Below are 25991 nucleotides of genomic sequence, written 5' to 3' on the forward strand. Positions count from 1 at the left end.
AAATGGTTCTCCAGTTATTGCTCGGAAATGAAGTGTGACGTACGGACGCACGGACGGACAGGGCAAAAACAATATGTCTCCTGGGGGAGACATAATTATGAGTAAATGGTAGGACTGAGTGTAAATTAAAGGGATATGTAGTTATTGAAAAATAAAAATAAAAAAAAATAAAAAGATAAATAAATAAGTGCAGATACTGATAAAATGCAGTGTAAATATGTAATTACAAGCAAAAAACAACAACAAACAAACAAGAGAAACTAATTTAAAAAAAGACTACTAAAACTTAGTAAAAGAAAAAGAAACAAACAAGATTTATGGATTTGGGGTGCCATGGTATCACAATAACTATATTAAGGAAGATTAAGATTGAATGAAATGAAAAAAGAAATTATTAACTTAACAATGCGAGAAATCGAAAAACTAAAGGGCCTAAGAAGCTGTAGTTTTACTCCAGAGAATGGAGTTCTGGTCTCGATTTCTACATGGACTACATTGAATTTATACGTCGTCAGGAAAGAAAACATCGGCCGATTAACTGGTTCGATTAGATTTCATACAAATGATTAACCGGTTTCAACATTTTAAAACTCATCCTAGCCCTACTCGCGATGATCAGTAAATCGTTTTAATACATGCCATACTTATTTCTTTACTCTATCATGTTTTAATGGTATATTGGTAAAACGGTGGGTGGAGATAACTCGTGATGACAAGTAAATCATTTTTAAAGCATGCCATACTTATTTCCTTACTCTAACATGTTTTAATGGTATATTGGTAATACGGTTGGTAGGGTAGCACCGATATCTTGATCTTCGTTTCAGACCAACTGAATTCTCAAAATTTCCAGAGCCCTGAATTAGAGAACTAGTGACCAAATCACTGTTTTTCTCTTTAACTTTTATGTTTCTGACTAAGTAAAGGTCTCGCAAAAAATAAATTCTGGACAAATAGATCTTAGAAGTAAACAAGTGAATGAAGTAGATCTATTGCCATGCAACTGGAAGGCACCTAATTTTCTCTACTACAGTATTCATAACATAATGAACTGATATCTGTCAATGATATATAAACAATATTGTATTATATATGCAGTATGTTATAACAAAACACTTGGATTAATATTAGCATATATAAATATAAAATCCTACAGTTCTGTTCATATGGACTTTTGTTTGAGCCCTTTATATAAAAAATAGCATATAAGTTATTTATAGTAACACCAAGGGAAAATTTCTCTTAAAAACAAGTGAATGAAGTATTGCCATGCAATACAAAGTCCCCTACTGGAAAGCACCTAATTTTCTCTACTGCAGTATAACATAATGAACTGATATCTGTCAATGATGTATAAACAATATTGTACTATAAATACAATATGTTATAACAACACACTTGGATTAAAATGTGCATATATAAAAACCCACAGTTGTTTACATATTGAATTGTTTTGGCTGATTACAAAATGTATATATAAAGTGTATATAATATAAGTCCACAAGAAACTCTTTACCAGGTAGAGATAGGTCAAAATACACCTAAATATTGGATGTAACATGCATGTTGTACCACAGAAAAGTGGTCTCAATTTTTCTTTACCGCCAGTAATAAAAAAGTTACAATCTATTTATACTAACAACAAGGCAGTCTGAAAGACAGCTATATCCCCCGCCACTGCTATGGATAGTGAAAGGGTAAACCTTTGATTTTAGCTGTGACCTTGACCTTGAACTGACATGGCTGACTCATGAATTCTGCACAACGTCTTGATGAGGCGATCATTTGACCCAAGTTTCATGAAAATCCTTCAAGGGGTTTAGGAGATACAGAGCTGAAACCTTTGACCTTCAGTTGTGACCTTGACCTTGAGTTGACATGGCTGACTCATGAGTTCTTGATGAGGTGATCATTTGACCCAAGTTTGATGAAAATCCTTCAAGGGGTTTAGGAGATACAGAGTGGACACAAAATGGAAGGCTCAAACCTTCGACCCTTAGTTGTGACCTTGACCTTGAGCTGGCATGGTTGACTCATAATTTCTGCACATCGTTCTGATGAGGTAATCATTTTACCCAAGTTTTATAAAATTCCTTCAAGGGGTTTAGGAGATATAGAGCGGACACGAAATGGAGGGCTCAAACCTTTGACCCTAAGCTGTGACCTTGACCTTGAGCCGGCATGACTGACTCATGGGTTCTGCATATCGTCTAGATGAGGTGATCATTTGACCCAAGTTTGATAAAATTCCTTCAAGGGGTTTAGGAGATATAGAGCGGACAGAAAATGGAAGGCTCAAACCTTTGACCTTGAGTTGTGACCTTGACCTTGAGCCGACAAGGCTGACCCATGGGTTCTGCACATCGTCTTGATGAGGTGATCATTTGACCCAAGTTTCATGAAAATCCTTCAAGGAGTTTAGAAGATATAGAGCGGACACAAAATGGAAGGCTCAAAACCTTTGACCCTAAGTTGTGACCTTGACCTTGAGCCGGCATGGCTGACTCATGGGTTCTGCAGATCGTCTTGATGAGGTGATCATTTGACACAAGTTTTATAAAATTCCTTCAAGGGGTTTATGAGATATAGAGCGGACACAAAATGGCTCAAACCTTTGACCTTGAGTTGTGACCTTGACCTTGAACCGACAAGGCTGACTCATGGGTTCTGCACATCGTCTTGATGAGGTGATCATTTGACCCAAGTTTCATGAAAATCCTTCAAGGGGTTTAGGAGATATGGACCGGACACGATTTTGTTACGGACGGAAGGACGGACGGACGGAAGGACGGAAAGACGGAAGGACGGACGGATGCAGACCATTCCTATAATCCCTCCGCCACGGCGGGGGATTAACAAAGGGACGTAATTCTAAAAACAAGGGCGCCTCATGGTGGTGAACATTTGGTCCAAGTTACATCAAAATCACTCCATGCATGAAGAAGAAATGCTCCGTACAAAGTTATTCTTGAATTTGACCTTTGACCTCTAAATATGACCTTGACCTTAGACCTTAGACCTAGGGACCTGGTTCTTGCGCATGACAATCCGTCTTATGTTGGTGAACATTTGTGCCAAGTTACATCACAATCCCTCCATGCATGAAGAAGAAATGCTCCAAACAAAGTCATTCTTGTGTCTGACCTTTGGTCTCTAAGTGCGACCTTGACATTAGACCTTAGACCTGAGTTTTGCGCATGACATGTTGTCTCATCCAGGGGAATATTTATGCCAACTGATATCTAAATCCTGTTTTGCATGACAAAGTTATAGACTGGACAGGAAAAAAATCCTCTTGACCTTTGATCTCAAACTGTGACCTTGACCTTTAAGCTAGGGTACTGGGTGTTGCGCAAGACACGTTGTCTCATCATAGGGAACATTTATGCCAAGTAATATTGTAATCCCTTGATGGATGACAGAGTTCTGGATCGGACAGGAAAAAAAGCTTATTGACCTTTGACCTCCAACTGTGACCATGACCTTTGAGTTAAGGGTCTGGGCTTTGCGCATGACATGTTGTCTCATCATGGGGAACATTTGTGCCAAGTAATATTAAAATCCCTTCATGGATGGCAGAGTTATGGACGGGACAGGAAAAATACTCTGTTGACCTTTGACCCCCATTTCTGACCTTGACCTTTAAGCTAGGGGTCCGGGATTTGCGCATGACATGTCGTCTCATCATGGGGAACATTTGTGCCAAGTGATATTAAAATCCCTTCATGAATGTCAGAGTTATGGACCGGACACGAAACAGACCATGTTCATGCTATGTTAACATTTGACTGCTAAGCGTGACCTTGACCTTTGAGCTAGGGGTCTGAACGTTGTGCACGACACACCTTCTTATTATGAGGTACATTTGTGCCAAGTAATATTAAAATCCCTTCATGGATGGGAGAGTTATGGACCGGACAGGAAAAAAGCCTTGTTGACCTTTGACCTCCAATTGTGACCTTGACCTTTAAGCTAGGGGTCCAGGTTTTGCGCATGACACGTCGTCTCATCATGGGGAACATTTTTGCCAAGTAATATTAAAATCCCTTCATGGATGGGAGCGTTATGGACCAGACAGGATAAAAGCCCAGTTGACCTTTGACCTCCAATTGTGACCTTGACCTTTGAGCTAGGGGTCTGGGTTTTGCGCATGACACGTCATCTCATCATGGGGAACATTTGTGCCAAGTAATATTAAAATCCCTTCATGGATGACAGAGTTATGGACCGGACACGAAATTGCTGATGGACGGACGGACGCACGGACAGACAGACGGAAGGACGGAAAAGCGCATTCCTATAGTCCCCGAAACTGGTTTTCAACCAGTAGGGGACTTAATAAGTTGACAAGAAACTCTTTACTAGGTGTGTAGAAATTACAATTTAATCTATCTATAGAAATAATTTAAAAAAAGGAAATAATTCTACAAACAAGGCTGTCTCATGGTGTTGAACATTTGGGCAAAGTTATATTCAAATCCCTCCATGCATGAAGAAGAAATGCCTATGAACAAAGTAATTCTTAAATTTGACCTTTGACCTCTAAGTGTGACCTTGACATAGGGATCTGGTTCTTGTGCATGACAATCTGTCTCAAATGGTGGTGAACATTTGTGCCAAGTAATTGAAGTTACATCAAAATTCCGGTATGCATGAAGAAGAAATGCTCCAGACAAAGTCATTCTTGCACCTGACCTTTGGCCTCTAAGTGTGAACTTGACCTTAGACCTAGGGCCCTTGTTCTTGCGCATGACACTCCAATTTATGGGGGTGAACATTTATGCCAATTGATATTAAAATCCCTTTAAGGATTGTTGAGTTCTGGATCGGACAGGAAAAAAATTCTATTTACATTTGACCATCAATTTTGACCTTGACCTTTGAGCTAGGGGTCCGGGTTTTGTACACGACATGTCATCTTACCATGGGGAACATTTGTGCCAAGTAATATTAAAATCCCTTCATGGATGGCAGAATTATGGACCGCACAGGAAACAAAAGTCCTGTTGACCTTTGACCACCAATTGTGACCTTGACCTTTAAGCTAGGGGTCCGGCTTTTTTGTGCGACGTGTCAACTCACCATGGAGAACATTTGTGCCAAGTAATATTAAAATACCTTCATGGATGGCAGAGTTATGGACTGGACAGGAAACAAAATTCCTGTTGACCTTTGACCCCAAATTGTGACCATGACCTTTAAGCCAGGTTAGCAAGTATTATAAAAATCCCTTCATAGATGACAGAGTTATGGACCGGACACAAATTTTCTAAGTCTAAAAGGGGGCATAATTTGGCCAAATGCATGTCATGTCAGAGTAATGGCTCTTGATGCTATCACCTAGTTTTATGACACCAAAGAAACATGTGAAGTTTCAATTCAATATCTGCATTAGTTTTGGTGATAGTAACTTACATGTAAAACTTTAAGCAGATTTGACCCAGGGAGGTTGGTTACTGACAAAGAAAACAAACAAGAGCTGTCTCCATAGGATGACACATGCCCCCGATGGCACTTTGAATGAATAGTTATGGCCGATGTTAGAGTTTAGGACCTTTGACCTACGAAGCTGGGTCTTGCGCGTGACACGTCGTCTTACTGTGTCACACATTCATGCATAGTTATTTTAAAATCCATACATGAATGACAAAAATAAGGACCGGACATGCCCATCAATGCACTATCATGAAAAATGACCTTTAACGTCTAAGTGTGACCTTGACCTTTGAGCTACGGACCTGGGTCTTGCGTGTGACATTTCGTCTTACTGTGGTACACATTCATGCCAAGTTATTTGAAAATCCATCCATCGATGACAAAGATATGGTCCGGACACGCCCATCAATGCACTATCCTTTAACGTCTAAGTGTGACCTTGACCTTTGAGCTACGGACCAGTGTCTTGCGCGCGACACGTTGTCTAACTGTGGTACACATTTATGCCAAGTTATTTGAAAATCCATCCATCGATGACAAAGATATGGACCGGACACGCCCATCAATGCACTATCCTTTAATGCCTAAGTGTGACCTTGACCTTTGAGCTACGGACCTGGTCTTGCGCGCGACACGTCGTCTTACTGTGGTACACATTCATGCCAAGTTAATTGAAAATCCATCCATCGATGACAAAGATATGGACTGGACACGAAAATTGCAGACAGACCGGCAGACAGTTCAAAAACTATATGCCTCCCTTCGGGGGCATAAAAACTAAGTTTCAAAGTTATATGCCTTTAAATGAAAGCTATATGTACTTGGATGCAAAACTTTAATCAAGGTGTGATGCTGACACTGACACCGAAGCCAGGGTGAGTAGAATAGCTAGACTATTATTTGAATAGGTACAGGAAGTAATAAACTTTTTGCTTTCTGATTGGTCTACATTCAAATGGCAGTATTTTTTGAAAATATTATGAGAAAATGTTTAAACACCATGCAGTAGAAGTATTTTGGTGATGCAAACTTTTGTGTTAAACAGATCATTATATTCTGATTATTTTTATCTGGATATAAACTTTTTTGATTTGTTTTGTTTTGGGTTTAACGCCGTTTTTCAACAGTATTTCAGTCATATAACGGCGGGCAGTTAACCTAACCAGTGTTCCTGGATTCTGTACCAGTACAAACTTGTTCTCCGCAAGTAACTGCAAACTTCCCCACATGAATCTGAGGTGGAGGACTAATGATTTCAGACACAATGTTGTTTATCAAATAGTCACGGAGAACATACGCCCCGCCTGAGGATCGAACTCACGACCCCGCGATCCGTAGACCTACGCTCTACCTACTGAGCTAAGCGGGCGGGCCATAAACTTTGTTGAATAAGAATAATGAAATACCAAGTATTTAAGCAATAAGACTTACAAGAACCAGAGAATTGCAGCATGTGAAAGGAATTGTTAAACAATGATAGTTATATAAAACACCTTTTACAGTTCTAAGCAATTGTTGAAACTTAAATACATGTTTTAGTTATTATTACTGAATTATCACTACAATTAATAATTTTAAATAGTTATTTAAACTGCTAATGGTTTTGTGACTGACACATCTGTTTTTCAGATGAACAAGTTGTTTTCTTTGACTCTCAGAAAATCATTTCTTGTTATTTTTTGCTTATTTTCAAATAATTTGCATATTATTTGCATGCAATTTGCAAACACTTTGCTATCACTCTGTAAGTTATTTGTTACATAAATACACATATTGGCAATGTATTTGCACAATGTTTGCAGGTGTGAATTATAACTTGTTTGCAAAACATTTGCATTCTGTGTGTTTAGTGTATATTTGCAAAAGCTTTGCAGAATAGTTGCATGTTTCGTTCCATTTCTACTCGTCTGTGGAATATGTAAATCTAATGAAGGTTATAACAGTATTTTAGTATCTTTTGTATATAAAGACTTTTTTTATTGAATAATTTATTTTCTTGTGTAATAGGATTCTTCTAAGAATATTAGACTATTTTCTAGTTAAGTTCTTCAGTCTTCTACAAGGGACAGTGTAAACTAAAGTTATTAACTCCATATATATTGTAGGTTACTAGCTGTTAAGTGACACGGTACTCTAAATAAATCAAACCGGCATGTAAAAATTTCATATATATTTTTTATCTTGATTATAGAATGATCTCATTAACATATTTTAGATTTATATCTAAATGATGTTGATTCTAAATTTTCTCTTACAATTGTTTTTTCCTATTCCTCACATCTTCTCCTCAACTGCCTCAATCTTTCCTCCAAATTCTCAACATTACCTCTTCCATTCCACCCCTTTCTTGGACAGCCCCGTGTAATCTGAAAAAATCCAAGGGCTGTCCTTTAACAGAGGGCGTTTTTTTTTCTTGATTCTGGAACACCCTATCAAGGAAGGGGCCACGTTACGGCTCGTTGCCCATATTATAGAGTGGTTCTGTTTCACTGTGGTTCTGCAATACAGCAAACAACATAATTATGTAGTGATGCATTTTCAATCAGTAATTGAGAATAAGGCATGTAAATTCTAATGAAGTTTATAACAGTATTTATTATCTTTTGTATATAAAGACTTTTTTATTTAATAATTTGTTATTTTCTTGTGAAGTATGAATCTTCTAAGAATATTAGACTATATATATATTTTCTAGTTAAATTCTCAAGTCATCTACAAGGGACTGTGTAAACTAAAGTTATTATTAAACTCCATATATATGATTGTGGTTACCTAAGCTGTTAAGTGACAGGGTACTCTAAATATATAAAACCGGCATGTAAACATTTCATATATATTTTTTATCTTGATTATAGAATGATCTCATTAACATATTTCCCTAAATCATGTGTAAATGATGTTCATTTTAAATTTTCTCTTACAATTCTTTTTTCATGCTCCTCACATCTTCTCCTTACATGCTGCAATCTTTCCTCCAAATTCTAAAATAAAAGACACAATTTTCGGAATTTGAAAAATAGCATATCCGTCATCACATTGTATAGAAACGGAAGTCACCAAAAACTAAACGTTCACTTTCGTTTTTCAATTTTTTTGAAGCTGTCGGTGGTAAGTATTTCTAGTTTTTCTCTGTCTATTTGAAATATGTATTCTTGTTGAATATATTTTTCTGTGTAAGATAAATGTCTCTGCAACACACAGTCGTTAAATAGACATTGACGCTTGAAATTAAAACGCATTTTCACCAAAAACACAGATAGTCAAAGCAAAATACGAAACATTCAGATTCAGCCTTTTTCAGGCTAAACAAGACTGCCAGAATGTCACAATATACGCCCGTCACAGTAAATTTCTTTACACTAGCACCTGTATTTGCAAATGGAATTTTAATTTTCTAGTTGTTTACAATGTTTTTTTTTTTTTAGAAATTATTGTAATTCTTTTATTTTTCTAAGTCCACAAAAAAATCCTTACCAGGTAGAGATACCTTAAAATACACCCAAAATTTGAAAGTAACATCAATGTTGTACCACAGAAAATTGGTCTTGGTTTTTCCCTAGCGTCAATTATAAACTAGAGCTATCACTAAAGGTGATGAATGTACCCCCCGCATGCACTGACACAGTACATTGCAATTTGACGCACACAAGATTGCATAATTATGTGGACTGTATGTATATAGACTGTATGAATACAGTTTAGTAACAAAAAACAAAGTCCCATAACTATGCAGAATATTTATCTAAAAGAATGTAACATGCACCATGCACAACTAGGGTTGGTACTGATCACTTGTGTGAAGTTTCATTAAATTGTGTGCAAGGGTTTGGTAGATTAGGCACGCACAAGACTGCATATGCAGACTGTATGTACATAGTATGTTAACAAGAAACAAAGTCCCATAACTCTGCAATTTTTGTCGCTGAAAGAACCTAACATGCCCCATGCACAACTACTGTTGTTACTGATCACTTGTGTGAAGTTTCATTAAATTGTGTCAAGGGGATGAGGAGAGATGGTGCGCACAAGATTGTGTCTATGTATATAGTATAGTTACAAAAAAACAAAGTCCCATAACTCTGCAAATTTTTTTTCTGAAAGAACCTAACATGCCCCATGCACAACTACTGTTGTTACTGATCACTTGTGTGAAGTTTCATTAAATTGTGTCAAGGGGATGAGGAGAGATGGTGCGCACAAGATTGTGTCTATGTATATAGTATAGTAACAAAAAAACAAAGTCCCATAACTCTGCAAATTTTTTTTCTAAAAGAACCTAACATGCCCAATGCACAACTACTGTTGGTACTGATCACTTGTGTGAAGTCTCATTAAACTGTGTCAAGGGGATGAGGAGAGATGGTGCGCACAAGATTGTGTCTATGTATATAGTATAGTTACAAAAAAACAAAGTCCCATAACTCTGCAAATTTTTTTTCTAAAAGAACCTAACATGCCCCATGCACAACTACTGTTGGTACTGATCACTTGTGTGAAGTTTCATTAAATTCTGTCAAGGGGATAAGGAGAGATGGTGCGCACAAGATTGCGTCTACGGACAGACGGCCAGACGGACAGACAGACAGACAACCTGAATCCAGTATACCCCCCCTTACAACTTTGTTGTTGGGGGGTACAAAAAGTTACAATGTCAGTAATTTATAGTAACAACTAAGGGAAGTTAATCTTTAAAGAGAGAGAGAGAAAAAAAAGAAAAAATTACAAGTCCATATAAAAATCCTAACCAGGTAGAGATAGCTCAAAATACACCTCAGAATTGGATGTAACACGCATGTTGTACTACAGAAAAGTGGTCTCGATTTTTCCCTACGACTTGTAATGAAAAAGTTACAATATAAGCTATTTATAGTAACAGCAAAGGGAAGTAATTCAAAAGAAGGGACCAGTGCATGACACTCCGTCTCATGATGGTGTACAATTGTGCCAAGTTACATCAAAATCCCTCCATGCATGAAGAAGAAATGCTCCGGACAAAGTCATTCTTGTATCTGACCTTTGGCCTTTAAGTGTGACCTTGACCTTAGATCTAGGGACCTGGTTCTTGCGCATGACACTCCGTCTCATGCTTGTGAACATTTGTGCTTAGTTGTATCAAAATCCCTCAATGCATGAAGAAGATATGCTCCGGACAAAGTTTTCATTCTTGTATCCTTTGACCTCTAAGTGTGACCTTGACCTTAGACCTAGGGACCTGGTTCTTGCGCACGACACTCCCTCTTATTATGGTGAACAAATATGCCAAGCTACATCAAAATCCTTCCATGCATGAAGAAGATATGCTCCGGACAAAGTCATTCTTGAATTTTTCATTCTTGTATCCTTTGACCTCTAAGTGTGACCTTGACCTTTGACCTAAGGACCTGGTTTTTGCAAATGACACTCCGTCTCATGATGATAAACAATTGTGCTAACTTTCATCAAAGGGAAGTAATTCTAAAGAAGGGAACTGCGCAAGACACTTCGTCTCATGATGGTGTATAATTGTGCCAAGTACATCAAAATCCCTCTATGCATGAAGAAGATATGCTCCGGACAAAGTTTTCATTCTTGTATCCTTTGACCTCTAAGTGTGACCTTGACCTTAGACATAGGGACTTGGTTCTTGCGCATGACACTCCGTCTCATGATGGTGAACAATTGTGCCAACTTTCATCAAAATCCCTCCATGCATGTAAAAGATATGCTAACCCTAACCGTAACCTAACCCTAACCCTATTTTTAGTAACAATGACCTTGACCTTGATCCCAGAAACCCCAAAATCAATCCCAAGCTACAACTATATATAAGTTTTCTAAACACCAAGTTTCATCATGATAGCTCATTCCTAAGTTAAGTTATTGACCGGAAACCCTTTTTATACGCCCGTTTGAAAAACGGGACGTATTATGGGAACGCCCCTGGCGGGCGGATGGGTGGGCGGGCGGCCACAGACCTTGTCCGGAGCATATCTTCTACATGCATGGAGGGATTTTGATGAAACTTGGCACAGTTGTTCACCATCATGAGACGGAGTGTCATGCGCAAGAACCAGGTCCCTAGGTCTAAGGTCAAGGTCACACTTAGAGGTCAAAGGATACAAGAATGAAAACTTTGTCCGGAGCATTTCTTCTTCATGCATAGAGGGATTTTGATATAACTTGTCACAAATGTTTACCACTTTGAGGCGGAGTGTCATGCGCAAGAACCAGGTCCCTAGGTCTAAGGTCAAGGTCACACTTAGAGGTCAAAGGATACAAGAATGAAAACTTTGTCCGGAGCATTTCTTCTTCATGCATGGAGGGATTTTGATATAACTTGAAACAAATGTTCACCACCACGAGATGAAGTGTCATGCGCAAGAACCAGGTCCCTGGGTCTAAGGTCAAGGTCACACTTAGAGGCCAAAGGTCAGATACAAGAATGACTTCGTCCGAAGCATTTCTTCTTCATGCATGGAGGGATTTTGATGTAACTTGACACAATTATACACCATCATGAGAGGAAGTGTCATGCACAGTTCCTTTCTTTAGAATTACTTCCCTTTGTTGTTACTATAAATAGCTTATATTGTAACTTCTTCATTACTAGTCGTAGGGAAAAACCGAGACCACTTTTCTGTAGTACATCATGCATGCTACATCCAATTTTGAGGTGTATTTTGACCAACCTCTACCTGGTAACCTGGTAAAGATTTTTGTGTTGACTTTAAATTTTTTTTTGGATTTTTTTTTTTTTTTTTTTTTAAGATTAACTTCCTTTAGTTGTTACTATAAATAACTTATATTGTAACTTTTTTATAATTGACCATAGGGAAAAACCAAGACCACTTTTTTTTTTAAGATTAACTTCCCTTAGTTGTTACTATAAATAACTTATATTGTAACTTTTTTATAATTGACCATAGGGAAAAACCAAGACCACTTTTCTGTGGTACAACATAGACGTTACTTTCAAATTTTAGGTGTATTTTAAGGTTTCTCTACCTGGTAAGGAATTTTTTTTGTGGACTTAGGAAAACAAAAGACTTACAATGATTACTAAACAACCACAAAATTAAAATTCATTTGCAAAATACAGCAGCTAGAGTAAAGAAATTTTCTGCGACGGGCCTATATTGTGACATTCTGGCACTCTTGTTCTATTTTAAGTAACAGTGACCTTGACCTTGACCCCAGAAACCCCAAAATCAATCCCAGCCTTTGTCTTGATATAAGCTACATACATACCAAGTTTTAATACATACCAAGTTTTATTCAAATACCTTTACCGAAACAAAAGTTATTGACCGGAAGCACCAGTTTGACGCCGCCGCCGCCCGACCGACCGACATCTACCCCAATCTTATAACTCAGGTTTTCGTTGAAAACCTCGTTAATAAAGGGAGGTAATTTGACATAAAATCAATCCTTAGTCATCTACCCTGATAGTCTCAGTCCAATTACTGTAGACTAGCCACTAGACTGATAATAACTATATTTCTATATTTTTCCCTTTTTTGACGAATTCAATTTCATAGACACAAAAGCCAGTCTGTTTTAGAGATTTTCACACAGGACTGATGTTGGAATTAATGATATTGGACATAGGATATAGACTGGCTCAGTTCACTACATTCAACCATAAAAATATAATAAGATATATCATAGTCTAGGAGCTAGTCTACAATTACTGACAATAATGAAATTTTAAATGAGTCCTACAAGTACTTACTGATATAAATCCATTTTGATTAAAATCACGGGAGGTAAGCAGATAGTTTATATCTCCGGGACCTATGATTGGTTCTGACAGATGCATCTTGGAATCCATGATTTATTGTTGTTGAAGACGTTTTGCAAGTTTGTATCAAATCAAACAATAAATGAAGTCTCTATATGGCTGCAAAAGCCAAAATAGCAAATTTTGGCCCTTTAAGGGGCAATAACTCTGGAACCCATGACGGGATCTGGCCAGTGTTTGTAAAAACCGAGATAGTATGCTAATACAAGTTGTGTGCAAGTTTGATTAAAGTTAATATCAAAATGCTGTCTCTATCGTGTTCACAAGCCTAAAATAGCATATATGGTCCTTTAAGGGGCCATAACACTAGAACCCATGATAGGATCTGGCCAGTATTCGAAAGGAGCCCAGATATTATGCCAATACAAGTTGTGTGCAAGTTTGATTAAAGTTAATTGCACAATGTTGTATCTATTGGTTCACAAGCCGAAAAATAGCAAATTTTGGCCCTTTAATGGGCCATTACTCTGGAACCCATAACGGGATCTGGCCAGCTTTTGATAGGAACCAAGATATTATGCAAAAACAAGTTGTGTGCAAGTTTTTATTTTAAAGTTATTTGCAAAATATGGTCTCTATCATGTTCACAAGCCAAAAATGGCAGATTTTGGCCATTTAAGGGGCAATAACTCTGGAACACGATAAGATCTGGCCAGTTTTCGGAAGGAACCTAGATATTATGCCCATAAAAGTTGTGTGCAAGTTTGAATCAAAACCAATATACAATGTGGTCTGTCGTGTTCGCAAGGAAATTGTGAACGGACGGATGGATGGACGGTCAGACGACAGACGAAAGGCGATCACAAAAGCCCACCCTGTCACTACTTGACAGGTGAGCTAAAAATGCTGTCCATGCAGTGCATTATTTACCATTGAATCTCTTTAGATATCATTAAGTACCACTTATAATCATTGATTTACCATTGATTTCCATTAGATATCATTAAAGTACAATTTTTTCATTGATTTACCATTGAAATACTTTTTATTTTCCATAGAACTCCTCAATTGAAATGCCATTAAATATCATTGAAATTTCATTTTTTTTAAGACAGCTTATTTGCATATTTTGGCCCACTCAAACTCAGTGGAGTTTCCTGGTGTTTTGATGGTATTTCGATGGTTTTTCAATGATTGCACTAATATGTTTATGCGAATAAAAATGATATTTTAATGGTTACCTTCAAAAACAAATAAATGGTAAATCAATGATGTTTCAATGCCATTGCATTTCGCAAAGGGATAAGAATAAAAAAAAACTTTTGAATAGGCGTACAGTGTTTCTGCTATATGTACAATCCGGAATTTAAAAATTGCGATTAGTGGGCCAGTAACATATCGAATAGTGGGACAGTGTAATCGGCATGCATGTCCCAGAAAAAAACACACTTTCCTGAAAACGTATTCATTACCACGGAGCTATGCTAGTAAACATTGATGTGTAAGATATTTATCTACGAAGTAGCAAATTTAATGTTTCAAACCTTTGCAATAGCTCAAGATATATGTATTTCAAAGAAATGATAGTTTCATTACGAAATCAAAAAAAAATATCAACTCTTGATTTGACTTGAAATTAAGAATATAATAAGTTTTATCAGGCATGTTTGGTATCTACGTAAACAGTAGCTCTTACACAATAAGTCAATTAAAATGTACTTACTTTATGCGTTATTAACGAAATAAACAAAGAAAATCCAAACCATTCGCGACAGCAAAAAATGTCTTTTGATTTTTGAACGCCACATTTTTGACGACTGCCGTTTGGACGTAGAGAGAGTCTATACACTGTGTAGATCTAGATTCTAATCAGACTACTCTACAGGAAGTAGACCTACATTGAAATCTGACACCAAAGCAAGAGCTGTCAGTGAACAGCGCGCTCGACTATTCTCAGTGCTTGATAGTATAATATAAGCAATGAGTAAAACTTTAACATTACAATTAGCATATTCTAAGTCGAAAAGGGGCCATAAATTCAGACAAAATTCTGGATAGAGTTGCCTCCTCCTTTAAACAGACTTGGGTCATGATGATAAACAATTATGTAAAATATAATAGCAATATCTCAATGGACTTTGAAAATATATGGGGTCGTACGCAAACTTTAACATTTATTCTAAGTTGAAAAGCGGCCAAATTTCAGTCAAAATGCTTAATAGAGTTGCCTCCTCCTTTTTACAGACTGGGGTCATGATGATAAACAAGTATGCAAAATATGAAAGCAATATCTCAATGGACTTTGAAAATATTTGGGGTGATACGTAAACTTTAACATTTATTCTAAATCGAAAAGGGGCTATAATTCAGTCAAAATGCTTAACAGAGTTGCTTCCTCCTTTTTACAGACTAGGGTCATGATGGTAAACAAGCTTGCAAAATAAGAAAGCATTATCTCAATGGATTTTGAAAATATTTGGGGTGGTATGCAAACTTTAACTTTTGTGTGACGCTCACGCTAACACTAACCGGGGCGGGTAGAGTAACCATGGTTCATACAGGACTTGGCAAAAAAAAAAAATTCAAGGACTTTTCAAGGACTTTTTATTGATTTTCAAGGACTATTTTAATCGCTTTAAATCTTAAATTACAAAACCATTTAGGCTCTTCATAAGGCATTATGATAGAAGAAAAGTTACAGAACAGTTTTATTTTCCATAAGCTACAATAGCATATCTTAACCTTTATGAGATCTTCAATGGGATTACCTTTTATGAGCTATATTTGCCTGTATACATACTAGTACATGTTTCTTATAAGTCTTTCAAGCTCTCAAGACTAGTTTTCAATTTGTCCTCAAGGGACTTTTCGCGTGTGATTTCAACGCACTTTCTCCCATTGTTCCGACATCAATGAGTTTATCACACAAAGTACAAATACACTTATGCTTGTCCGACTTAAACTCCTTTAACCACGATGAATAATCATCCTGTGTAAGCCATTTACTGGCGAAACTACATTTATTTTTGGGGCCACTCATTGCGCATAATATTTTAACGTTGTGAAAATCGCTATTCCGTACCGAACTTCTGTACCGAAACGGTGTTCAACTAGCGTTCCCTCCGTGGGTGTGCATGTATTTTTATTTTACACCGTTTTTTCGCTCGTTTTGATTTATTTATTATTTATTTTTTGTATTTTTCCCCTACAATACGATTGCACCCCCGTTTTTAGCAAAATTTAAGGACTTTTCCACCTTTTTTTCAAAATTCAAGTACTTTTTCAGGGGATTTTTTGGAAGAAAAAAATCAAGGACTTGGGATCAAATTCAAGGACTTTCAAGGACCTGTGCGAACCATGGTAACTCCCCTATTTTTCGAATAGTCGAGCTAATAAAACCATTCTCGAAAAAAAGATTATTTTGACAATAGCTGCAAAATTCATGTTAAATTCATTAAAAGAAATACAACTGGTGACATTAACAAAAATAAATATTTCGGTGGGTTCAAACTCCAGACCTCTAAAATGTATAGTGAGCGTACTACCTCCACGCTAGCATTTAAACAGACAAGCGAAAAAAGCTCGAATTACTTTATAAGCCATAGTAGATCTATGTTTTGTTGGTAATACTTAACGTCAAAATAATACAGTTGATATGAAATAAAATCTGTAAAAAGATCCTTTGGAAACAAAAAATGCAACCAAGAAGACTGATAATAGCAGACAATATTTTTGGGAGGGAGTCTATTTTTTTTAAATGATGCATATATTCATTTAATTAATTTCGATTCTACATTATGACATGTTAGATTTAAGAGTTATATGATTTTAACTATATTATTGTCTCTTGTATATGCATGAGTCCAAGATGGCGGCGCCCTATTCGACTTTGGATGCCCTTGATGATACCCTTATATTCATTACCTGCTCAGTCAAGTGTGACATGTTCACCATATAAGTGTTCCTTCCCAACTTATGAAAATGAACAATAATAAATATCAGTTTCGGCAGCGTACGTTGAAAATTAAGGTAAATCAAAGTTTATTTTTACAGTTCTTTGTGTAAATATATCAGGCATCATTTTTTATTATCAAACACTCATTTACATTGTTATTCACAGTTCAAAAGAATAAGCGGGTCGCTTAAATCACCCGTAAACTGCAAGCATTTATTGACTATTGACTCCGATTTAAAAAAAAAGAAAAGAAATCTACTGTTGAAGTATTGGACTAGTTTGTTGCAACGGAGTTTCGAAATTACAGGAGTGATCAAAAATGGAAAAAGGATGTTTCCAGTATATGTATTTATTTAAAAGAAATTAACAGACAAAGGAAAAAAATCTTGAATTACTTTATAAGTAGGCCACAGCGGATCTATATGTTTTGATGGTAACATTTAACGTCAAAATAATATAGTTGATATGAAATAAAAGCTGTAAAAAGATTCTTTGGAAGCAAAGAATGCAACCAAGAAGGTTGATAATAGCAGACGATATTTTTGGGTGGGAGTCTATTTTCAGATGATGAATATTCATTTAATTAATCTTGATTCTACATTATTTGCAATCTACGCCGCGGGAGATTAGCGAGTCATCATGTGCCAATTAACGACCGCGTTGTCTATAATTATACGACCCCTAATTTGTAAAACTTTTTAAAACTGTGAAATATCCAATAAGAAAAGTCAGCGCCAATTAAAAATTGTCAAAACCGTAGCAGCTTGCACAATAAGCATTTATAATCGAAACAAACATATTATAAACTGGTCCGATTTTTTTTTTCAAAATGAATGGCGCGTCTGCATCTAAAATTACATGCTGTTGAACTTGTGCATGTGTTATTTCCTGCCGAGAAACGTGTAATGTGAATTAAGTATTAATGCATCGGACACAAATCTAGCTATTAATTTATAATATTTGATAGTTCCAAAGTCGTAGTATTTTACTACATGTCAGTAAAAATAAAGGCGTGTAAAAACATTACATAGCGGGGCCGAAAAATCAAATAACAGCCGTATTATAGTGTGGTTGGCATGTGGCGCTACGTGAAACTTCTATTTTTAGTATCTACTTTTACTTATAAACAAACCACGGGTACATTTCTACTAAAAAAAAAAAAAAAATTTAATAGTCCGATTTGTTTCCACGCATACCTATGTTTATCGTTGACGGAGCCTTCATAAACTACACGAAAGCTGCAGGTTAGTATTGCCGCATGCATACAACTACAGATCAGATCGAACGGCTATGGTGTCTTGTTTGGCGACTTTGCGTACAATTAAAATTATCGTGGGCACGATTTGTTCGTTGGGACTTAAATTCGTGGTTGAGCTCAACCACGAAAATTAATCCCACACGAATAATAATGATTTCACAGTATTTTATAGTTGTATTTCACTAAAGATTGACTTAAAGATGCGTAAACACACATTGGCAAATAGGCTATTTGTAATGAATATGCATAAGTCCAAGACAGTGGCGCCCTACTGGATTTCGGATGGCTTTGATGATACCCTTGTATGCATTACCTGCTCAGTCAAGTGTGACATGTCCACCCCTTGAGAAGGAACAATAATAAATTTCAGTTTCGGCAGCGTACGTTGAAAATTACGGTAAATCAAAGTTTACTTTTATAGCTCTTTGTGTAAATATATAGGGCACTATTTTTTACTGTCAAATACTCATTTACATTGTTATTCATAAATTTTACATGTCCGAAACATTGCGGAATGATACTAATTTCAGATGGGTAATGAATACATTTTACTCGGACTTTATTATACACTCCCAGTGTAAAATTTCAAACTTAAGCTAAAATCAAAGTATTAAATCAATATAATATTTCAATGAAACTTTGAAGTTTTGTTTGTAGCATCATCTGGGGTATGTGCAGTGAAAAATCTTAATTTGATTTCTGAAATAGTGTGCTATTTATTTCTAAAGTCACTATATGTTCATTGTAAAAATACTTCGCTTTACCCAAATAGAAACTGGCAAGTACTCAAAACTGCAGCTGTTTGATTGGTCATTTATAACCCTTGATGTCATGATAAAGTTATGAATTCACCGTTCAAAAGAATAAGCGGATCGCTATAATCACCCATAAACTGCAAGCGACTCCGATATAAACAAACAGAATAGAAATCTACTGTTAAAGTATTAAGCTAGTTTTTTTGCAAAGGAAATTCGAAATTACAGGAGTGATTAAAACTTCAAATAAGGATTTTTCCCATATATATATTTATTTGAAGGGGGAAGAAGCGTTTGTACAGGACGGTATGTTTTCGACAACCGTACAATTATGGCGTCTTCCTCGGCAAAGAACCGAAGAAGTGAGTCACGTGACTCGTCATGTGGTCAGTTTTTGCGCGATTTATTTTGCATTGGAGCAATATTGGGCAACAATTGTATTGGATTTTAGATATTTATATAGATACAGCACTTCGATGTCAAGTGTTTTTTTTTTTTTTGGAGAATACGGAAATGCCCGATGTTTCACGAGCAGACAATGCATATCTCTGCGACAAAAATCAATAAATAAAAGGACAACTTTTAATAAACCTTAATATCTGTTTTGTTATAATATTTTGGTAGCCCTATATCACTTTTGATTAAAATTTTAACTAGAACTGTCACAGGAGTGACTCATACCCCCACCATACGGTCTTGTCACAGAAGAATGGCAACCATAAGAAATCTTAAAAATACTTTGGAGTACTTCATCCTGGGCTTCCACATATAAGTAATACTAGTATAATACTAGTATAATACTAGTATAGTAATACTAGTAAATATATTAAATCTCTAATATTAGAGATACACTAAAAGTGAATACAAAAAAGTGTCTTACCGACCCATGTTACCACAGAAAAATGTTTTTACTTTTTACATAGGACTTATAATAAAAAAGTTAGAAAAATACCTAAAATATTGAAAATCTAAAAATAGGATTTCTAAAAATAGACTAATTCATGGAATTTAAGGGGAAGAAACTCAGTACAAAAGTTAAAAAAAGGTTAATTCCCTTTGGCTCTAAGCCAATCAGAATGAGATATAGTGAAAATACATCAAAATTAACCTTAAATTCTAGGTAAAAGGGGACACAATTCAAGACAAATTAGTGTCAGAGTTATGCACCTTGTGTCACATGATGTGGGTGATGAGGTGGAACATCTATTTTAAGTCTGAATCAAATCCATTCAGTAGTAACTGAGATATAGTGAAAATACATCAAAATAACCTTAAATTCTAAGTAAAAAGGGGCATAATTCATGAAAAATTGGTGTCAGAGTTATGCACCTTGTGTCACATGATGTGGGTGATGAGGTGGAACATCTATTTTAAGTTTGAATCAAATCCATTTTGTAATAATTGAGATATAGTGAAAATACATCAAAATAAACCTTAAATTTAAAGTAAAAGGGGACATAATTCATAAAAAAATTATGTCAGAGTTAAGCACCTTATGTCACATCATCTGGGTGATGAGGTGGAACAACTATTTAAAGTTTTAATCAAATCCATTTAGTAATAACTGAGATATAGCGAAAAATACAACAAAATTAACCTTAAATTCTAAGTAAAAGGGGACATAATTCATGAAAACTTGGTGTCAGAGTTATGCACCTTGTGTCACATGATGTGGGCACATGATGTGGGTGATGAGGTGGAACATCTATTTTAAGTTTGAATCAAATCCATTCAGTAGTAACTGAGATATAGTGAAAATACATCAAAATCAACCTTAAATTCTAAGTAAAAAGGGGCATAATTCATAAAAAAACTGGTGTCAGAGTTATGCACCTTGTGTCACATGATGTGGGTGATGAGGTGGAACATCTATTTTAAGTTTGAATCAAATCCATTTAGTAATAACTGAGATATAGTGAAAATACAACAAAATTAACCTTAAATTCTAAGTAAAAGGGGACATAATTCATGAAAACTTGGGTGTCAAGAGTTATGCACCTTGTGTCACATGATGTGGGTGATAAGGTGGAACATGTATTTTAAGTTTGAATCAAATCCATTTGGTAATAACTGAGATAATAGATTTCGGGACGCGACGGGACGGGACGGGACGGGACGCGACAAAACTGACTCCTATATACCCCCCTCAAACATGTTTGGTGGGGGTATAAAAACTCTTTTATCATCATATTGTTGGTTGCATTTCTCAAGGCGATAAGTGTAAGAAACTATTTTATTCCAACGGGGTTTTACTAAGTGATCAATAAAATCGAATAAGGGATTTTTCGTATAAGTATATTTACGTGCTGGGGTGGAGAAGGTGGGGGGGGGGGGGGGGGGTGTGTGGGGGGAGTATGGTTGCACTGGCCGGTTTGTCTTTGACAACTTCCCAAAAACTGTGAGGATTGGCACCAGGAAAAGAACAAGAGGACCATGATGGTCCTGAATCGCTCACCTCTTCCCACATGACCCAGTTTTGAGTATGACGTCGTTTTTCTATTATTTGACATAGTGACCTAGTTTTTGAGCTCATGTGACCCAGTTTTGAACTTGACCTAGATATTATCAAGATAAAAATTCTGACCAATTTTCATGAAGATCCATTGAAAAATATGGTCTCTAGAGAGGTCACAAGGTTTTTTCTATTATTTGACCTAGTTTTCGAAGGTACGTGAAACTGTTTTGAACTTACCTAGATATCATCAAGGTAAACATTCTCACTAATTTTCATGAAGATCTCATGAAAAATATGGCCTCAAGAGAGGTCACAAGGTTTTTCAATTTTTATACCTACCGGCCTAGTTTTTGACTGCACGTGACCCAGTTTCGAAACTGACCTAGATATCATCAAGGTGAACATTCAGATCAATTTTCATGAAGATCCATTGAAAAATATGGCCTCTAGAGAGGTCAAAAGATTTTAATAATTTTAGACCTACTGACCTAGTTTTTGACCGCAGTTGACCCAGTTTCAAACTTGACCTAGATATCATCAAGATGAACATTCAGACCAACTTTCATACAGATCCCATGAAAAGTATGGCCTCTAGAGAGGTCACAAGGTTTTTTTATTATTTGACCTACTGACCTAGTTTTTTAAGGCACATGACCCAGTTTCAAACTTGACCTAGATATCATCAAGGTGAACATTCTGACCAATTTTTATGGAGATCCATTCACTAGTATGGCCTCTAGAGAAGTCACAAGGTTTTTCTATTTTTAGACCTACTGACCTAGTTTTTGACTGAACGTGAAACAGTTTCGAACTTGACTTAGAAATCATCAAGATGAACATTCAGACCAACTTTCATATAGATCCCATGAAAAATATGGCCTTTAGAGAGGTCACAAGGTTTTTCTATTATTTGACCTACTGACCTAGTTTTTGAAGGCACGTGACCCAGTTTCAAACTTGACATAGATATCATCAAGATGAACATTCTGACCAATTTTTATGGAGATTCATTCACAAGTATGGCCTCTAGAGAGGTCATAAGGTTTTTCTATTTTTAGACCTACTGACCTAGTTTTTGACCGCAGTTGACCCAGTTTCGAACTTGACCTAGATATCATCGAGATGAACATTCAGACCAATATTCATACAGATCCCAAGAAAAATATGGCCTTTAGAGAGGTCATAAGGTTTTTCTATTATTTGACCTATGACCTAGTTTTTGAGGGCACGTGACCCAGTTTCGAACTTGATCTAGATATCATCAAGATGAACATTCTGACCAATTTTCATACAGATCCCATGAAAAATATGGCCTCTAGAGAGGTCACAAGGTTTTTCTATTATTTGACCTACTGACCTAGTTTTTGACGGCACGTTACCCAATTTTGAACTTGACCTAGATATCATCAAGATGAACATTCTGACCAATTTTCATGAAGATCTCATTAAATATATGGCCTCTAGAGAGGTCACAAGGTTTTTCTATTTTTAGACCTACTGACCTAGTTTTTGATCGCACGTGACCCAGTTTCAAACCTGACCTAGATATCATCAAGATGAACATTCAGACCAACTTTCATACAGATCCAATGAAAAATATGGCCTTTAGAGAGGTCACAAGGTTTTTCTATTATTTGACCTACTGACCTAGTTTTTGAAGGCACGTGACCCAGTTTCGAACTTGACCTAGATATCATTAAGATGAACGTTCTGACGAATTTTCATGAAGATCTTGTGAAATATATGGCCTCTAGAGAGGTCACAAGGTTTTTCTATTTTTAGACCTACTGACCTAGTTTTTGATGGCACGTGACCCAGTTTCGAACTTGACCTAGATATCATCAAGATGAACATTCTGACCAACTTTCATTAAGATCCCATGAAAAATGTGACCTGTAGAGTGGTCACAAGCAAAAGTTTACAGACGGACGGACGGACGCACGCATGGACGGACGGACGACGGACACCGCGCGATCACAAAAGCTCACCTTGTCACTTTGTGACAGGTGAGCTAAAAATGCGTCTTTGAAGTGTTTATCATATATCTAAATCATGTATCATATATTAGTTTTAACCACATCGAGTCAAAATATGTATGTGACTAAACCTTGAAGGCTTACATTTGATTTGAAGTGATCAGCGTGTACATGTAAAATCTTAAATTACCTGCTGCCTTTCAACTGCAGCTCTCTTTTCTTCCATCTCGATTTCTACTTGTCTCTGTGCCTAAAATTAGAAATCATTCAGTCGCATCCAAAACAATCTTTTAAATTTCAACTGCGTTCAACTGATTTATATCTAAATATTAAACGTGTTTAATATTCATGCATTTCTTCAGTTATCGAAGCAGTTATAAATTTCCACCTTTCAATGAAATAAAAGTATGTTTACCTTCATGTAAACACTTCCATGAAATGAGATTGTTTTTTTCAAGACACTAGTCTCTACTGAGATTTAAGACATATCTATAGACCGATAGCGAGATTTCCTTTACCATAACCGAATGAGCCTGGTAGATTTATGCTCCTGCCATTTGGTTCGAGGTTTATCTGAATATAGGTTTTTCCGTGACCAGTGTGAGACAAAATCTCCTGCTGGATTTTTTATTCGAAATGTTCTGGTCGTATCAGTGTAAAAAGATCAAAAAGGTTATGGTTTGTTTCTGGAATGCATTCTCATAAGCTGCCAATGTCTAACAACTTCTGCTCGAGTTGTGTTTCCTAGCAGCATCCACTTATTTGGAATGTACAGAAATTTGGGCAACAATTATTTCAAAACAAATCGTACTTACATGACTTAGCCCCCTCCTCATTTTCCTACTTTCCTCCTCCACCTTAAGCTTTAAACTATCAAATTTGTTCTCCTTAAATAGAGACATACTGCTTTATCAATTATAGCTATAATGTAAAATCTTAATATATAAATGCTTTTCATATTCATTTAAAGGAATAAAAGACAATACTTCGGTATTAAAAATATTTTTAATTTTCAAAAACATTGAAATGAAGGGATAAACCTAGCCTGGGAATCCAGTCTGACAATTTCTAACTTTTGTTTCTACCTGCAAATTGACAGCCTGGGAAAACCTGTTTTCCGACCGCAGCGCCACCTATATTACACCCGAAATACGCGGGTGTTTGATAAAGGACGATAACTTCTGAAAACAATAATCCATGGCTAAAAATAGAAACAGAATTCTCACAGAAAAGACAGATCGGAATCGTGTACTTCCAAAGGTTTCCCAACAACTCCGGGCCATAGACAAATACTAGTTTGTGCCTCCCATAGCTTTTCCAGCAAATTGTCACAACTTTTAAATATGTCAGTATAAACTTAAATTCGAGTCATAGCTACCAAGATGTTATATTAATGCAGACCTAGTGATGTACGGAAATTGCCGAATTTTCGGAAGCACTGGCTTGTTTTTGTTTCAAACAAGCGCAAATATGATCACATATTAATTAGGCTAATTATAGAAAATCGATAATCAGTAGTGACATGAAAACTCCTTCAGATTTCCCCAGGCGTTGATAATATCAGAAACTCGATGAATACTAATTTGCGCAAATTAAGTGGTCTTTAATGCATAGGTATTAGGTATGATTTCTTCTGACAAAGCACAAATATTATCCATGGCTTCCCAGGCTAGGATAAGCCATTCATGCGATAGTTTAGTGAGTCCTTTCATACATCTGAACTGTTTCAAGTGCCAACGAAATACTTCAGACATTCCAAAGAGGAATCGACTCCCTAAAAGGTGACCCTATGGGTTCAATCAGATTTTTGCATTTTAATGTTAATAAATTTAGTTGGAGGAGCGAGGGCTCCAACGTTTAAACACTTGATTCCATAATAAGACAGTGTTACCATTAGAACTTCTGTTTCTGCACTTAAACAGTTATATGTCTGCAATAATGTTCTATTCAAAGAGGAGAATTTGGGAGGTCTAAATCAAGCATCTATCTGTACTCCTACATGTCTTTCACCTTTACACATACCGGTATTTCATTTGATGGTGAATTTTGCCATAATGTCACCTGTAAATACTTAACTAGGATACTGTTGCTAATCATAACTGAATGGAAAAATTAAACAGTAACAAGGCAGTCTGAAAGACAGATAAATCCCCTCCTCCATGAATTTTTGATGAGATGATCATTTGACTCAAGTTTGATGAAAATCCTTCAAGGGGTATAGGAGAAACAGAACAGACAAAAAATGGAAGGCTCAAACCTTTGTTTGTTTGTTTGTTTTGGATTTAACTTTTGGTTTTTCAGTTGTATCTCAGTCATGTAATGGCGGGCAGTTAATCTAACCAGTGTTCCTGGATTCTGTCCCAGTACAAACCTGTTCCCCACATGAATCAGAGGTGGAGGACTAATGATTTCAGACACAATGTCGTTTATCAAATA

The 25991-nt window shown here is 36.3% G+C and overlaps 1 protein-coding gene across 2 annotated transcripts in view; it reads right to left on the minus strand.

Annotated features, from left to right (window-relative positions):
- Nucleotides 1-25991, minus strand: part of LOC123564425 (uncharacterized) — a 93941-nt gene that overhangs the window by 13735 nt on the left and 54215 nt on the right. For both annotated transcript variants that reach the window (XM_053537054.1, XM_045358001.2), the window contains 4 exons: nucleotides 24371-24442; nucleotides 23746-23805; nucleotides 8358-8417; nucleotides 7692-7933 (listed from right to left, as the gene is read on the minus strand). In XM_053537054.1, the coding sequence (XP_053393029.1) occupies nucleotides 7886-7933; nucleotides 8358-8417; nucleotides 23746-23805; nucleotides 24371-24442 (240 nt within the window). In that variant the 3' untranslated portion in view covers nucleotides 7692-7885. The remainder of the gene's footprint in view (nucleotides 1-7691; nucleotides 7934-8357; nucleotides 8418-23745; nucleotides 23806-24370; nucleotides 24443-25991) is intronic.

This window comes from Mercenaria mercenaria, chromosome 2 (assembly GCF_021730395.1).
Source record: "Mercenaria mercenaria strain notata chromosome 2, MADL_Memer_1, whole genome shotgun sequence".
Classification (NCBI taxonomy): domain Eukaryota; kingdom Metazoa; phylum Mollusca; class Bivalvia; order Venerida; family Veneridae; genus Mercenaria; species Mercenaria mercenaria.